The 17,397-nt window shown below is 37.2% G+C and overlaps 1 protein-coding gene across 1 annotated transcript; it reads right to left on the bottom strand.

The window, feature by feature from the left end:
- Positions 1 to 724: 724 nt before the first annotated feature.
- On the bottom strand, positions 725 to 16,247 carry LOC145774456 (uncharacterized). The gene is made up of 19 exons (XM_082585711.1): positions 16,143 to 16,247; positions 15,643 to 15,728; positions 15,252 to 15,363; positions 14,539 to 14,752; positions 13,252 to 13,405; positions 12,616 to 12,671; positions 12,110 to 12,173; positions 11,540 to 11,649; positions 10,643 to 10,724; positions 9,607 to 9,743; positions 9,186 to 9,296; positions 8,971 to 9,042; positions 7,909 to 8,044; positions 7,397 to 7,583; positions 6,487 to 6,650; positions 5,304 to 5,456; positions 4,473 to 4,634; positions 3,942 to 4,089; positions 725 to 2,310 (listed from the first exon to the last, which is right to left on the bottom strand). Exons 1-19 carry the CDS (start codon positions 16,243 to 16,245, stop codon positions 1,961 to 1,963), a joined length of 2,601 nt encoding a protein of 866 aa, XP_082441837.1. The 5' UTR covers positions 16,246 to 16,247; the 3' UTR covers positions 725 to 1,960.
- Between the last annotated feature and the right edge of the window lie 1,150 nt (positions 16,248 to 17,397).

Here is a 17,397-nt window from a genome sequence, read left to right as displayed (position 1 = left end):
TGGCAGAATCGCATACTTGAAGAAACTTTAAACTACTTAAGCACTAAGCAGGCCCGATCACCGAGATTGACATAGTGAGGTTTTCACTAAATTGTTGTTGCCGAGAAATTATTGCATCCACTTGGTGCCGCTGACTACGCAAATTGATCCGCCAATGGCAATGAAGGATGAGTTCAGATGATGGGTACCGCAAGGATGAACCTGACGACACGTGGATGAAGATCTTTACTGGAGACGACTTTTTTCGGTTGATCTTCAAGCTGGTAAGCATCGTCTTCTCTCTTGCGGTCAGGAATGCGTTTGTGGAGATCGAGTATGTTTTTTCTTGTTTCGGTCAGTGGACCAAGAAAAGGAACAGACTTGGTGAAAGGACAGTCAACTCCCTGCTACAAGTATGCTAAAGGTAAACCTAGACCTGAGCTGTCGTGAGATTCACGAAGTATTTTCTACGTACAAGGCATTGCTGGAACAGATTGTTTCTGGAAAAAAAAGGCATGTGATATGTCGTGGCTCGTACAAGCTTAAATGAAAAGATTAGTTCAAAAACGTTTGTTTCGTACAAAAAAATAATTTTTTGGTTGACCTTATTTTGGGGTCCATTTTGATAGCAATCTGATTATTAGACTGTTACAAGACGTAGCCGAATATCCTTCCGACGAAATTCCACTTTCCTTGAAAATCGCACCATAAACGTCTACCAGACGGCACATAATTTTCAGTCAACAACATTTATTACCGTACATAAGTTTTGCAAAAATTCTATCACAGTGTTCCAATCGTTGACGGAAATGAACAGCTTCACAATAATCTGGGAGTAAGCCGAAATCATGCAAAAACATTTAGCCCCTGATTGGTCTGCAAAGCACAATTTTTCACTGCGGATCAAAGAACAAATAACGCATGCGGCAACTTTAGAAAAAAGAACTCGAACTGATAAAAATGGTTAAAACGACTTTTGCAGCTCTTTTAAAATAATTTTTAGTTTTCATGCAACAAATTTAATACTATTAATTCCTCCATTTAGTTCTGAATTAGGCCAGATACAAATCCACAAGGTGTAAGTGCAATCAAGCGAAACAAATCAAAAAGGCTACGTAATAGGTAAAGTAGGCGACTGGGGTCACACCCAATGATCATAGACTTTACCTAACTGAAGCCTAAGGAAAACTGGCTTGTTCTGGTAAAGACATAATGATTTGATCCAAAGAAAAATTGCAATAATAACTAGATAAAAAGTCAAATGCAATGCTATTTCTGGACGAAAGTGAGGCTGAACAAATATAAAAGAACAAGCAAATAACTTCTGTCCAACATGATTCAAAGGAACATGGAAAAGAAATTCAGTGTGGAATACAGACTTCTCATACACATAGCCACGTTAGGGAGCAATCTGAAGCGGCACAAATGACAAAAAAAATCGTTGAAATACTCAAATCATCAACCATAAAATATTGTGAACAAAATTCAACTCGGATGCAAAGAATATTAATCCATGATTTGTAATTAATCAAATTGTATGTCGTGGTTCATAATTGTCTAACCACAGGATAGCTTATTGTAAGGACAAAACGGTTAAAATAACATGAATCAAAGAAATTGAAAAACACTTTAGAAGAAAAGCAAAAAATAAAAGCACAGATGGGGCTAGATGAGCTAAAATAAGAAAATAAAATGGAACAAATATTAAGCGATAAAATACTTAGACCTACTGATAAGTTTACTTAGCTTTAGGCCTTAGAATAATATTTTGTAATGTAAAGAAGTAGTTGCATGGATCCGGGGTGTGGAAAGTAGATGGTGTGGATTTATGAAAGGTCGGCGGGTAGGGGCCATATGGAATGGATGCTCGATGGATGCAGTCAACAACCATTTGGTCGAAAGAGAGTTTTACGCTTCAAAACATCCCGATTGTAGTGTCACTAAAAACTGGTTTAGTCTTGTTTTGGTTGGTTTGTTTCTGTTACAGGCCAGGTACTGAAAGGTTGACCATGCCTTCAACTTGTGGGGGTTTGACAACAATGGCGGACGAGGCATCAATATCTGGCAATCTTTTAACTTGTCTCTCACCGTAGCTTGAACGCTGATCGAAATCTGACAAACCAGTTTTAACCAGTTCTGGCCGGACCAAAGTGGCACTGAAACGACGAGCCTTACCCAACCTTCTTGCCAGGCTATTGGACCCGAGGTCAGGGATTCCGCTACCTCGATGCAAAGAACTCATTCCTCCACTCATCAACTCCTTGTCAGCGCCAAGCAACCCTGAGCTCTTTCTCCGAGCTGCGTTGAGGCGTCTTCTTGATTCGCGAGTGTCTAAGTTAAAAAAAAATAATGCAATAATATGTTAAAACAATTGCACTGTAAAAAAACGCTTTATCAATACGTTTTAAGAGGCTCATCAAAACACAATATTACTGCAATTACATATTTAAAATCATGAAGTTTAAGAAATCACATGGCGTCTCCAATGATGCTCCAGTTAATTTAATATAACACCAGGTTCAATACAAATGTCATTCAGTGGCTTTGATTGGACATTGTACAACCTCTTTCACAAGCATCTTATTCAAATAGAATCTTGTTTGTTTATCTTTACCCTGCATTGCGGGAAAGCGGACTTGAGCGCTATGCATCGGTGTACGCCTTCCGACGTACACCTGACCCACGCTGCAGCCGACGGCAATGTCTGTTTTCGGTTGTCTACTCTGCTTATGACTTAAATTTGGTACTACCCATTACTCGAAATCGATCACTAGGTAGAGGCAATTATCGTTAAGTTTCTTGCCCAGAGAAACAACAGCAAGTGCGGGTGGCTGGAGTCGAACATGCAGGCTCTCGACTGCGAGCCCAACGCGCTATAACCACTCGGCCACGGCACAATCGATTTGAATAAAGACCTTCTGATGAACCCTATTTTAGGATGAAACAGGCTGTAGAGGTTTTAGAGAGAAATAACTATATTTGATATACAGTATAATTATTTACATTATTTACAGTAAGTTATATAACTGCAAGCCTACTTTTGGCCCACCCTGTAGTGTATATAGTACATCAAATATAGTTTTTACTTTCTATCAAAAGGTCCTTATTCAAATAAAAATAGATAGATTCTATTTGAATAAGAACTTTCTGACGATCCCCTTTTAGGATGAAACAGGCTGTGGAGGTTTTAGAACGTAAAAACTATATTTGATGTAACTTGCTCTGCTTGGCTTTTTTGCTTGGCATTGAGTACTCTTTGTAGTATTAAGAGTATTTGTGAAGAAAGGGGGTTCTTCCCGGCTATCAGCACAAGGCTATGTGTCAAACACGTGTCTATCGCTGTCAATTCTTGCTACAAATCGGCTGCCGAGAAACATTAAGAGTATTTATTGTTTTATAGATATATTGTATATAGTGCGATAAATAGTATTAATACCACCAAAGGGTGCTTAATGCCTGGTCACAGCGGTAAACCATAATCTCTTCGTGGGAAAATTGTAACATAAGATTCCCAAATCCGTTCGTCTGCATGTAATGACCGAAAAATAAACACTCTTTTGAAACGTCTATTCAAAAGTGTATTCCTGTAAAATTAGCCCGCGGCTATCGAAAATGGGACGCAACACCGTACGCCTCTAAAAACTGTCACTACAATACAAACTACTTAGATAAAAGACGGAAAATTTGTCCAGCTAGCAAGCACCAAACAAACAGTTAAACTTGCGACTGACTTCCAACAAACAATTTTACGAATATACGAAATAGTTAAGTATTTACGAAATAGTTAAGTAGACCATAACGGTTTTTATATGACGTTTGATTTGGTGAACAAAATTATCGGGAACAATGCCAAGTGCAATGCTAAGCAGAGCTAATTTAAGTAAATAAAATCACTATCATCAAAGTTCCTTTACAGCCTGTTTCAATACTAATCTCGTATTTTAGAAAGTTAATCGTTTCACCTCTAGGCCTTCGGTCCTGTACATTCTCAAGAAAGCCAGTCAATGATTTGAGTTCACCCTTCAAGTCCTTGGCAATTCCGGATAAGACCAAGCTCCTTTCTTTTGTATCCTTCTGGATGGCAGAAATTCCGTCACGGATCATGTGATCCTGCAGGTCAAAGGTTAGCAGGGCAAAGGTTTACTGAAATGCTGGCACAAACACGTTCATTGCACTGAAGATGAAGACAGTTTTTTACGTTTGCTGAACATGAATTAAGTATCTGCAGTACATTCTGGGCTCTTTATATTTTGATTAGACTCGTGTACTTGCAATATCACGGTGCTAGTTCTCAGTCTGTGCAGTATCTCGATGACACAACTTACATTTGTAATAATACTTTGAAAATGTTGATATCCAAAAGCAACCAACTAACCCTTACGTAAAAGGTGAAACACCGTAAAAATGGGCGTAAAATCTATCGAAACTTTAAACGTGCAGGAACAGTGTAAAATTAACTAAGATGGCTATTTGACTACGAAAACTCAACCTACGTGAGAAGAAGATTCTTCTTCTAGCTCCATGCAGAGATCCCATGCCTTGGTGAAGAGAAGTTCAATCTTCTTCAGCTCATCATAGAGGTTGTGCTGGTGGCCTCCATAAGCTTCGGTGTCAGCTCGAAGCTCGCGTATTTCTTCCTCTAAAACTTGGCAGCTCTGTAGACAACGCCTAAGCATTATATTGCGACAATATTATTGCTACAACGTTAAACTGCGTCCAGGTAGCCTAGTGGTTCGAAAATAATCATATTTTTTACAGGAAGTTTTAATGTAATCAAAGTTTTTACAGTTTATGTTCTTTGGAAGAACACGTTAAGTTTGTTTTCGCACAAAGTTTATTAGAGAAATAACAAAAGCAAAAGTAGAAACAATAAAGTGATAGTTTAACTACTGAACCAAATCAGGTAAAAAGGGTTATCATCTAACGTCTAACCTTGATGTTAATGTTAATCCTGAGATGAGAAAACTAATATTTAAGTCTCAAAACCGTTGCCGCATTAAATCGTGTTCCATTAACAAATCGATCCTTGTCTAGTGTTGCCTAAAACTTAAATAGTTTGCTTCTAGTATTAACCAAATTAGAAAGAACACAATCGGTATCGTTTTTGAAGTCTTCGGTTTGACTCGACTTGGAATCAATCTCAGATGGACCAGCACCAGAACAAAAGGCAATAACCACTCGGCCACTGAGCTGGTTGTATATGTAGCGTATAACAAAGCGATAGAAAAGTTACCAAACCAACAAATAGTTAAAAGCTGTTGTCAAAGAATTTACGGGTGTTTATAGACGTTGAAAGATTAGAAAGTGACGATATTGTTACTAACGTCACGCATGACTTGATTTTCGTGCATAATCTTCTGCAGTCGGTGAGTGACGCAATAAATGTCGTTCTCCAAGGCGGTGTGGCTCTGTGAGTGGGACTGCAGTTGCTCCACACCCTCTGCACGCTTTGCTGTGGTCTTTCCTTTCAGCTCTTCCTGTTGTAAAATAATGCCAGTTGTCGGATTAGAGTTAAGTAAAAGGTAGTCGTGAAAGCACTTAGAACCAGTTTAAACAGGTTTGCAAACTTGTTATGTTTAACAGTTGAAGTTTCTAAAATGTTATGAACGTTTCTTCAAAGAAAGGTGCTGGAAGCAATGCAAGTCTTTGTAATATGCCAAACAGTTAGTTGCCTGATCTAGCTATTTGAATATTTCAGTCGTATCTTGTTGAAGAAGCATCGAAAACAGTTCTAAATAAAGAGGATCCGTTACAAACACCCTACGACAGTTTAACTACACAAACACTTCTTCTTCGGGCTAACTTTTCTTCTTACACCAATCTTTCGCCTCTTTATCATATTTACGACTTATTTTCATTTCCTCATAGTTTCCACGGCTGCATGCCCTTTCTGCCGACAACCTTCCCCATTTCCAAGGATTGGGACCGCAACCAGCTGGCCAGTGAAGGTACACGTACTAGTTAGCATGCTAGGTTCAAAGGGTTTACAAACGTGCCAACAGATCTTATTTTCAACACTAACCATACATTCGCAAAAATAAGGCAAAAATTTGGAACAATATTTAAGTTGAAATTCGTAAATCTTTCTTCACAACTTTTAAAAGAATGTACAAAAAGAAAATTATTGACACATATTAGGCAAATGCTAAATTACTAATCAGACTTGCAATTGTAACATAGGTTACGTTGGCCTAACTAAATTTTTAATTTCTTGTTATCTTGGACAGTTTCAATGTTATTTATTTTTATTTATTTGTCCCAATTAGCCAATTATAATTATCCTTTATGAGTTTAGGGGTGGCTGCTTGACTTGAAGACCTTGAATGGTCACTTCGCAGCCTCCCGCTGCTGTGAGGGTATTATCATTTTCTTTCTTTTTTAATTGTAATCTTTTCAACAGTTTTACTGTACATTGTGTTTTGATTTATTGCATATCTTTTTTGCAGCAGCCAAGAAACATCTATCTATCATTCAACGTATCAATAACACCAAAATGTTATTAATCACCATCGGTTTATTGAGCTTGTCAATCAGCATCATGGTTCGTTTCTTCTTCTCGATCAAGCCTTTCTCTTTGTTCCGTATCATGATCACGTCCTTTTTGTGCTGATTGTATTCCAAGGATCTTGCTTCCGAATCCTGTCTTATCTCATCAACTTGAGGAACTTTCTCTGAACAAACAAACACAGAATGACAAAGCGAAACCATTTTGAATCTAGGGCAAAGTAAATTTGAATTGAAATATCGAATTTCAGAATTGAATTAATAATAACAACGTGTCTCCGCCGGGATTTTTCATCTCCAGGCATATTAAATGGAAAGTGGTAAATTTAAAATATTTCTATTTTTTCAGTAAGTGCAGCGATGAGGAACACACACCATCAACGATTGCATCAATCCTTCCTCTAAACGGAGCGGAAGATCTGGGTGGCTTGGATGATGGGGACAGATCGGCTGTTCTCTAGTAGCCTTTCAGTGTAAAAGGGTAAAGGTGGGTCCCATACTTGATCCAAGTGTCGGGTATGAGAATAAAAGGTTCTCATAGTACTAAGCTTTCGGCACTTAGGAGAGTAGGGTGGCCAGTTCCTTTCTCTCGCCGCCTTTACTTCAGCAACTACGCCCACCCAATTTATTACACCCTGGGTAGAGGTGAGAAATGTTTTCAACAACCAGCTGAAGCTGGGAGTCGAACCAGGTTTGCATAATTGGAAAGCAAACGCCATCCGTTGCGCCATCCCACCAGCCTTTCAGTGTATAGTAGTAAAAAACCTGGAAAATGAAAGGATACACCATCGGCTACAAGAACACAAAAAAGATAAATGAAAATGAGCTTAAAGGTTCTTGTGAATACAACGACATTAAACATTGATTTATCATCACAAAGATGAAATGTCTGTGAATATTCACTTTTCCTTGCCTTTATAATATTCTTGTTTCTTTTTGTTATCTTTCTTAAGAAGTTCAATATTTGTCGTGATCTTTTGGAGCTCCTGCTCCAAAGAAGTCTTCATCCTCACCATGCTACTTTGCGCAACCTCCAACTTCACCTGGAGAGTGTCTATCCTCTTTCGATTACTCTCGGTGTCCCGAGTCAAGAAGAGACTCTACAAAATGAGGAGTTAAAAACGTTCAGCTAACATGGAAAAAGTATTTTGAAAAATGTTTCCAGAAAACAATACAAAGACTTACAAAATTATATTTTTATTTTTAAATTCAATTTATTTTTGGGGATTTTTAGCTTAAATTGCATTGATAAAAATGAAACGTTTTGTTAAAACTGTAAAAAAAAGTACTTGCAACACTTAATAGTGTACTGGGGATTGTATTTTGAACATTGATTTGTTTTGAACATTGATTTGTTTTGAACATTGATTTGTTTTTTATGTAACACGAGAGTATAGAAAATTACCATAATATTTTCAAACCTACTTTTTCAGAAAGTTTTTGATGTTCAGCTGAAGCAGAATTCAACTCTCTCGTCATCTTTGCCATGTAGTCACTATGATCGGAAGTAAAATTATCCAGGACCTTCTCTGAATTATCTCTTTGCTTTTGAGTCTTGACCCTAAAATGAATAAAATCTGCTAACCATTGTATTCTTCTGTTAAATAAAGTATTGTCCTACAGCAGGGGTTCTTAACCTTTTTTGTCTCGTTTACCCCTTGCCGAATGAAAACAGTAAAATTTACCCCATCGTTTTGGTGGCCCCTTGTGATGCCATCGTGTCTGGTTTGGTTTTGAATCTTTATCCTCGAACTGACAAAGCCTTGATAGGTTATTCCTGGTAGTTTTGCATTTGGCATCACTTGTTTGTCAACTCTTGACGCAGGGCCGGTTTCCGAGATTGACAGAGTGAAGTTTTCCGATTGTTGCCGGGGAGTTATTCCATCCACAAGGTGCCGCTGAATGGAGAGAATCCTTGAAATGCGTTACTCAAGCGCACACTTCGAGAGTCGAACCAGCGCTGAGTGATCTTGAGCTGGGTTTGTAACCACTGAGCTAACGTGGTGTTCGTCAACCATGCCAAGAAATGCAAATAAAGGAAATTGCAATCTTAGCAAAGTTGCAATCCACTTTGTGGTCGAAGTCCTAATTAGGTGGTGTACGGTAAAAATGTAGCACACATACGCTGCTGCAATGAAACTGACAGTCTTCTTGTGTGGAGCTAAAAGAAAAAGACGAAAACTTACTTTAGGCATAAATTTGAATCAAAATCGAATGCAACACTATCAGATTTTTAATAACTGAAAAAGTGAAGTTTGCTTTAATTTATGATTCAGTAATTTTACCCCCTCGGTAGGTGAAATTTACCCCCAGGGGGTAAATTTACCCCCGGTTAAGAACCCCTGTGACCTACAGCAACAAATAATAAGATAATTGAAACAGTTAGGCTAATAATCATCATGACTAGAAATATTAGGTTGCTGGACTACGTCGTTTAAAACGTTTTGTTAAAATAATTCTCTTCTGCAGTAACTTAGTTCTTCATACCTCTCCTGTTTTTCTTGAGCAACTGTAGTTTGTAGTTCTTCGATTTGGGTTTCGTACAATTCAGTGGTGGCTCTGATTGAAATTTAGAATTTTAGGCACAAAAATCTACCCAAGGTTTCATGCTAGATAACAATCATCAGGCGCAACACTTATTTCAATGAAATGTCAATTAAATACACACTCTTAACCATGATACAGGCATAGTTTACAGTTACTTGTGATTTTCTTGCAGTGTTTCCAGTTCTTCAAGGATTTTATTGTTATGCTGTTGCTTTGCGGAATGTTCTTCAGTGAGCTTGTTCACTTCTTTCTTCATGCTTGCAACACTGTTTTTTGCATAAAAATGACTTAAATTAATGCAAAAATAACGTCAAAATTTGGTGGCAATTATAGAAACGCAAAACTAAAAAGGTGTTCAAATTGTCAACAAATAGAGAACTTGCATGTTTTTTTTCGTTGATCTAACGTCAATATTTACAAACAAAACATTTTAAAACTTAGGCAAATAGATGAAAACTCATATCTTATGTTGCAAAATCTTTTTTTTTACATTGATTCAACGTCTGCAGAATTTTGCTGGCTGGAATATGCGCATGCTAGCCCGAAATCGAATACACACATAACAGGCAAGCTTACTCGTTTGCAAGCAGCTTAACTTTGGTTGACTGGTCCGCCTTGGTAGCATGGACACGTTCAGTCTTCAGATGAATGACATCTTTGTCTTTCAGTATTCCCTCATTTTCCTGCTCAGCTGTTGCCAGTTCGCCATATATCTACGTACATATACTCACATTCATTGCGTATCACCTCACTTTAGGAAACGTTCCACCGTAACTACCTAGCCATGATTCCACCAATAAATTATTGTAAGAAAGTTAATTGGTAGTTTATTGTAAACGTAATCATATTTTGAAACAAAATATAACGCAGATCGTATTGTTTGCTGACACCTGACAGCCTACTGATTATTGAGATGTGTAAAAGAATTGACACGCTACAATGCGATGTTGTTGTTGAGATGTATAAAAGAATGGACACGCTACAATGCGGTGTTGTTGTTGAGATGTATAAAAGAATTGACACGCTACAATGCGGTGTTGTTGTTGAGATGTATAAAAGAATTGACACGCTACAATGCGGTGTTGTTGTTGAGATGTATAAAAGAATTGACACGCTACAATGCGATGTTGTTGTTGAGATGTATAAAAGAATTGACACGCTACAATGCGGTGTTGTTGTTGAGATGTATAAAAGAATTGACACGCTACAATGCAGTGTTGTTTCAAGAAGTTGAAGAGGAAACAGAATGTTTTGCAACCAGGAGGTAGAGTTTGTTTTGTCACAAGGTAACTTAGTTGGTTAGAATCCTTATCTTCGAACTGAGAAAGCCTCTGATACATTATTTCTGGCAGTTTCGCATACTTGTAAGCCACTGAAGAGGCTTTGAACCACTGACTGAGGCTCGGTCACCGAGTTTGACAAAGTGAAGTTTCCGGTTGTCGAAGTGTTATTGTCTGCAAATTATTCCATCCATTAGGCAATTAGGCACCCCTGAATGAAGCAGTCTAGAGAAGAACTTGGTTCTGGGATACGGCGTTTATATAAATCAACAAGAGAGGCAATCTGAGCTGCAGGGTTAGAAGACTCACCAGTGCAATCTTAAAAGACTCACCAGTGCAATCTTCTTTTGCAGGACAGTCACTTTTTCGTTGTACTGCGCTTCTTGATCCACGTATGAGGCTTTCAGCTTCTCGCTGCGAAATAAAAACATCATTCTCAGATCAATATTTAGGGGCGAACATGCACATGAGCGGGCCGCTTTTGATTCGTTGTCCCGTTGATTCAAATTCCTTCAAAACTGCGTATGCAACGTACTTTACATATACAGGGATAGAAACTCTTTAACATTATTCACAGCTGCCGTACTTATGTAAGATTATTTAATATATTCGTCATAGCACATGACTGGGGAACAGTGTTCCAAAAGCTAGTGCAAACCGCTATTACCACAGCGAACTCGCAGCATCAGGCTAAAACAGGTCGTTAGTATCTACATTGTGAAATTATAGAATATATGCAGGTTCATGTTTGACAACTACTCATTGCGGGTTTATACGTTCGTTTTAGGTAATAGAACACAAACGACGGACAAATTATCTTTTGAGAAGTGAGCATATGAACTTCCACTTTCGTAGAGACAAGTAAGCTATCCCAACAATAGGAGAACTTTCGGATTACATCATTTACACGATAATATTACAAAGGAGTCACTAATAGGACAAAGCTTAAGAAAAACCATCAAATCTATTGTTATCGTTGATTTGATGTTATAAGCAACTTTATTTGCAAGATATTGGAGGAAGAACAAAAAGAAGATGGCAGAATGACATTGAAGAAAAGATTGGCATCACCTGGATGAGAACAGGAAAAGACAGAATGGCGTGGAAACACACGTGAAGGTCATCTGCCAGCAGTGGCATGACTGGCTGACGATGATTTGCAAGATAAGCTGAAAAAAATAAGATGTCTTGCCATCGTATCATCCTAATGATTTTTATGGAAGACTTACTTGTTCTTGGCAACTTCCTCATTGTTCCTCCGCTCCCGTTCGATCTTGTCCGTGAGCTGGAGAGCATCCATCTCCAGACGTGCCATGGAGTTCTCCAACCTCCCAACGATCTTGTAAAAAAAACTATGCAGTTTAGAGTTTCACATGTAGGTCTGCTTTATCATAAGATTAGAAATATTGCTGCTGTCGCGTGACAGCATCCCAGTTGGCAACTCAGCCCTTTTTCACATTGATTCAATGTAAAAAAAAAAGGACTGATTTGCCAGTTGGGATGTTCAGGTCGGGTTTAACAAATTCAGAAACATTCTACCCATGGCAGTAATATTAAATAAGATTAAGTGTGTTATTCATGAATTGTCGAATGTAGATGAAGCATATTGGAATACAAGTACCAAAAAGTAGGTTACAGCAGACGATACTTGAACAAGCAATATACCACAATTGATACCCATGCAGCAGTTTGGATGGCTGCCTTTTTAAGGCTTACCAAAAATCCAAGATGGCTTCACCAAGAGTCAAAATGCTACCAAAGTTAATCGAGGAAAGTAAAACATGTAGTTAAAAAGATACCTTTCTCTGCTCGGCGATCTTAGAAGCTCTATCCAAGCTTTGTTCCAAGTAAGCATCGATGATTCTTAAAAGTAAGAGGCTATGACTACACGAATGTACTGTAGTTTGAAATAACAGAAAATGTCACTTACAACCAATCCAAAATCATGTTGGAGGGCTTTAACATGAACATTTTGTGGTCAAACTACTGTGGTAATAACAAATTGTCATCATTGAATTAGTAGTCTCAAGATATCTTCACGACCCATCACCTGATTTAAAAGCATTTGGAAGTACCATTAGGAATATGAATAGTATATACGCACACAGACTCTACCATTATCATGTTCAAGGGGTTCTGAGTTTCAGGTCTGACCTCGGCTAGAAACTTATTTGATGTCTAAATTAAAATTAAAAGCAAGCGGGCTTGCTAACAGATCTATATCAATACCAAAGCAGTCCGGCTTAATACTTAGTTAATCCATAGTAAGTAGTGTTTATGCAAAAGAGCTGTATGAATTATTTACTTTTTTTCTTCACTGTTCGCTTCCTTTTGTTCCGCAATCTCTGTTTGGGTTTGTTGCTGAAACAATAAAGCAATCGTAGTTACATAACATAAAAAACCATAGTTAAGCATCATAGTAGAATTTTCCTAACAATTTATCTGAGCATACATTAAACACATTGTTGTATAGGATTATGTAGGTTGGAGCCTTTCTTACTTATACCAAACAAAAATATAATTTCTATCTGGTTTTGGTCGTTAATCTTAAATGAACTATCATACAATCGCACATGCTATTTTGGGTTGAATTTGAATTGTTTGCATTTAAGTGCAACTCAATCTAGTACCTTAAAGAGCGAGGAATCACAAACTTTAAATAGTAATAGCGTTAGCACAGCTATACAATATACATCAAAATGATACAGTGGTAATAAGCACACGTTGAAAAACTTTTTTATTGTCATTTTGCTTTTATATTTTGCTATTGTCAAAATGCTTTTTTAGTGTCATTCGGATCTACAGTATATTCTACACTCTACAGTGTTGATGAATGGTACGTTGACGTCACTATAATCAGGATTTCAATTAAGAAAAATGTCAACTACATTTGTTGGTTCCAGTTGCAACGTTCGCCTGCGAATTAGTGATATTATCTTACCGTTTCTACATTCAAATCTGCCCTGACGCCATCAGCTTCAGATCTGTGTTCTATCATGTCATCTTCTAAGTTCAACAATCCGGTGTCAATCTCTGACGTTTGTTCTTTGACAACCCGAAGCTTATCGCGTGTCTCATTCAATGCAATCTGTTTGCTGCAAAGTAAAGTGTTAACAAGTGTTGTTGTCAAGCAATCCTTGCAACAAATGTGCGTGATTTATTCAATGTGTGTTTTACAGATACAGAAGGTTGTATTCATCGCTGATACGCGTTGCTCCTCAGTGCCTTACAAAGCAGACAGTGTCAGTGCAGCCGAATAAAGGTGCAGCTGAGTAGATTATTACCAGAATCCATTCCATTGCTGAGTGCGGAGTAGAAATAAGATTCATTGTCGACAAGCAGCAGTATCTCCTTTCTAACTGGAGGACGTGTATACAACCGCGTTGGTACAACATGTGTGATTGTGTGTGTTAGAAGCGTAATGCTTTATGTCAGTCACTGCGGAGGACATCAAGCGTCTGAGCCATAATGACAACGTCATGGTGAGATCGATATGCTCAAAGCGACTGGCGGACAGAGTATCAAGTGAAAAATTGAGAAGAAAGCTTGACATCCACCAAGTAGAAGAGATCGGATAGTATGTGTCAGGCATGATGTTTGTCTCTGTACCAAACCGCATAGAGCTTCTTTAAAGGACGTATAAGGTGTCAACACCCACCGGCCACATCAAACAACAACAGTGACCTCAGTCAGCTGTAAGTGACTGAGTTAGGTGCTAGGGAGGACGCCCAACCTGTAAAAATACACTCCAAATTATATGGCAAAGCACAGAAACGGTGGCGGGGATTCCATTGGTATGGCCAACGTCTGGTGTTGTGTGAAGGATATTGCCAGCTGTTGGCACAAGACTGATTTCACACTGCAGTAACTAATGCGGTCATAATATGTGTGGTAATAATGAGTTTCATCATGAATAAACCGTACAATGTATACCGCTGTATTCTGTCGACAGTAAACTATTGTTGAGCGTGTATGATGTTTTTTTGTGCAATTAGCTCAAAATCACTTCTCAAAATACAATAGTGAAAATTTGTAAGGCACCATCTTGATTAGCATTTTTGGTTTAAAATGTAAGCAATGTTAAAAATTTATTAATCAAGAGAATGTTAACTTTATGACTTGAAAATACATAAAATGACTACTTTGTATAAGTAGCAGGGAGATTTTCTGACAACAGTCACAAGCAAGACTACACCGGTATTCAACAAACAATTAAAAAAGCACTTACTTCGACTTCACAGACATTTGCTTATTAAGCAGAGCAATAATTTCATCATGTTCTTTGCGGATCATGTCGCATTCTGGTTTCATCTTTATGTTCTCAGTGTTCAACTGTTTTATTTCTTTATCATGAGAAGCATTCTCTGTTTTTACTAGTTTTAACTTTTCACTGAGGCCTTTAATTTCACTTTCGTTAATGCCTCGAGCTGCAAGCACCGCTTCTACAAAGAAAAACATGAATTTTTTTAAGTTTTCAGAAAGTTTTGACAAAACAAACAGTTTGCAAAAAGAAGTTTGAAAATTGAAATGAAAGACTAAAAATGTTTTATATTGTAAGTTTCTTTAACAGTGATGCAACAGTGGGATACCACAGCAAGTAAGACACTCGCTTTCCAAACATACAATACCGGTTTTACGCCCGATTTAAGCTGGTTGTTGAAAAATAATCCTCACCGCTACTTAAGGTGTAATGAATTGGGTTGAGTTGAATTGGAAGAGTTGGGTTGGGATGAATTGGATTGAGTTAATGGAAAGGCGGGCAAGAAAAAGGAACTGGCCGCCTTACTCTTGTTAGTGCTAAAGACTGACATAATGAGAACTTTACTTTGTTATCCCCAATGCTTGATATCAAGTATGAAAGCTACCGTTTTAATAATGATGGTTTTACAGAGTACCGGTAATGGAATCAAACTTTTCCCTTTGCTTGATTACATATCTTACCTTGCATCTCTCTTCTAAATTGGCCAGGAAGAAGCTGAATGGCATTTCGCTGCTTACTGGTGTTGATGGTTTCAATTTCAAGGGCATCGTGGATGTCATCTCTTTGTTTTGCCTGTTTAAGCAGTCATACAAATCATATTTATCTATAAAAAAAAGTCAATTCAAAAAAATCAAATCATAATCGTATCTATAAATGCAATGTGCCAAAATATTCAGTGCAGCAGAGCTTAATAGGATTTGAAATAACAAGACTTATATGAATAGTTACAAACTGACAAACAATCTTATGAAAAGAATCACTTCAAGCAATTAAAAGCAAACTTTGAAACATTGATTTTTTCCAGAAGAAAAAGTTTAAACAGCGATATGTTAATGATAAACTAAAAATCACCAGTTCTGCTATTTCATCAGCAAGTGATTCAAATTCTTGCAATTGCTCTTCAGAAATGAATCCATCTTCTTTCATTGTTTCAAAAGCTGGTAAGAAAACAACATATTTAAAAGAAAAGCTAACACAGCTTGAAAGATAAACCTTGTAAGTTGATTCTAACTATTCCACGTGGAATGGCATAGTGATTAGATATGGCAAATGGTAGATATGATATATATAATATAAGATATGGACTAGAGCTACCTTTTCGATATGGTAACTATAGCTAAAACACTGTACATTATATTTAAAACCTATTCTTGTATAATAGAATATGACATAGTATTCTAGATCGTAATACTTTACACCACAATGTTAAACAGTGAAAAAAACACAGCCAAATATTGAATGGAGCAGTTTTGATGGAATGCAAAATGAGAGTTGCATGTTACATGAATATAAGTTTCTATGGCTGAATGTGGTAACTAGCCTGAGCTGTCTGTTTAAATTCAATAACAAACCTAATTCTTTAAGCTTGTTCAGTGCAACTTCTACATTACAAAGCCCAGGAAAATCACTTATGCTTAACGCTGGTGTATCCTTCGAGCTACCTCCAGTATCCATGGTGAAGAATATCCACAATTGGCTACAATAAATTTTTCATTAAATGTTTAAATGTCAACTCTGAAATGAACCATACCAGACACAACCTGCACAACTCGACACTCGTCAACTTCTTAAATTAATTATCAATATAAGGTATTTGACTTCCTTTAAATTTTAGGTGAGATGGGCTGTAAAAAGTTTTGAAATAATTCTATATTTTATTATACTAAAACATAAGTGCAAGTGAATATAATTAACTAGGAATAATACTGAACATTTATTAAATGGTATAATTAAAAAAAATATATACTTTACATACGCAAAATTTATTACACTTCAATGTTTTTTAGCTTTAATCATAAGGGAAGATCATTAAAATGGTATATTTCTCAGGCAGTGGCTATTTGACCGGCTCCGGTCTTTCAATCTAAAACACTATTTGACCGGTCATGACATATTTTTTCTTTCATTTTCTCTTTCAACGCAAAAGACGAGAGAAGAAAAAAGTGCCTTAAATATAAGTTCTAAATTTGACAATTTTATTCAACTGGATCGGTGGTGCGTACGATATTTCTCGGGCTGGTGTTCCCGAGGGAATGAGTTCGATACTACCCGGAAGCGCTTTTCTTTTTTAAACTAAACTTTGACCCGAAGTGACTCAATTGTGAGGTGCTGCATTTTTCTGGTCAATTTTTAATTTGAGTAGGCTATAGCCCAATTTTTTATGTCTTTTCAAATAGGAATAACAAAGTTAGAGTTTTTTTAATTTGCTGGAATTTGAGACTTTCTCTGGGTAACTTTCCGTTCGTCATAAGATCATGTGACAGTGTTTGCCGAACGACGCATTACATTTTTGCTCTCAACAAGTTAGTTTGGTGGTTGTAAAAAGTTACAATACTTCTTTAAAAAAAATTATTTTACTTTTAGACAGTGTTTATTAGCAGGCAATTTAGTTTGAAATAAAACGCTTTGTGTAGTATCGAACTCATACACTTGGAGATACCAGCCCAATAAACATCGTACGCACCGCTGATTCAGTTGAATAAAACTATTGAATTTAGAACTTATATAGGCATTTTTTTCTTCTCCTCTCGTCTTCTGCTTTGAAAAGAGAAAAAGAAAAAATACGTCATGACCGGTCAAATAGTGTTTCAGATGAAAAGACCGGAG

The sequence above is a fragment of the Aplidium turbinatum genome, chromosome 7 (assembly GCF_918807975.1).
Source record: "Aplidium turbinatum chromosome 7, kaAplTurb1.1, whole genome shotgun sequence".
NCBI lineage: Eukaryota > Metazoa > Chordata > Ascidiacea > Aplousobranchia > Polyclinidae > Aplidium > Aplidium turbinatum.
This window is presented reverse-complemented; position numbering and strand designations above follow the sequence as displayed.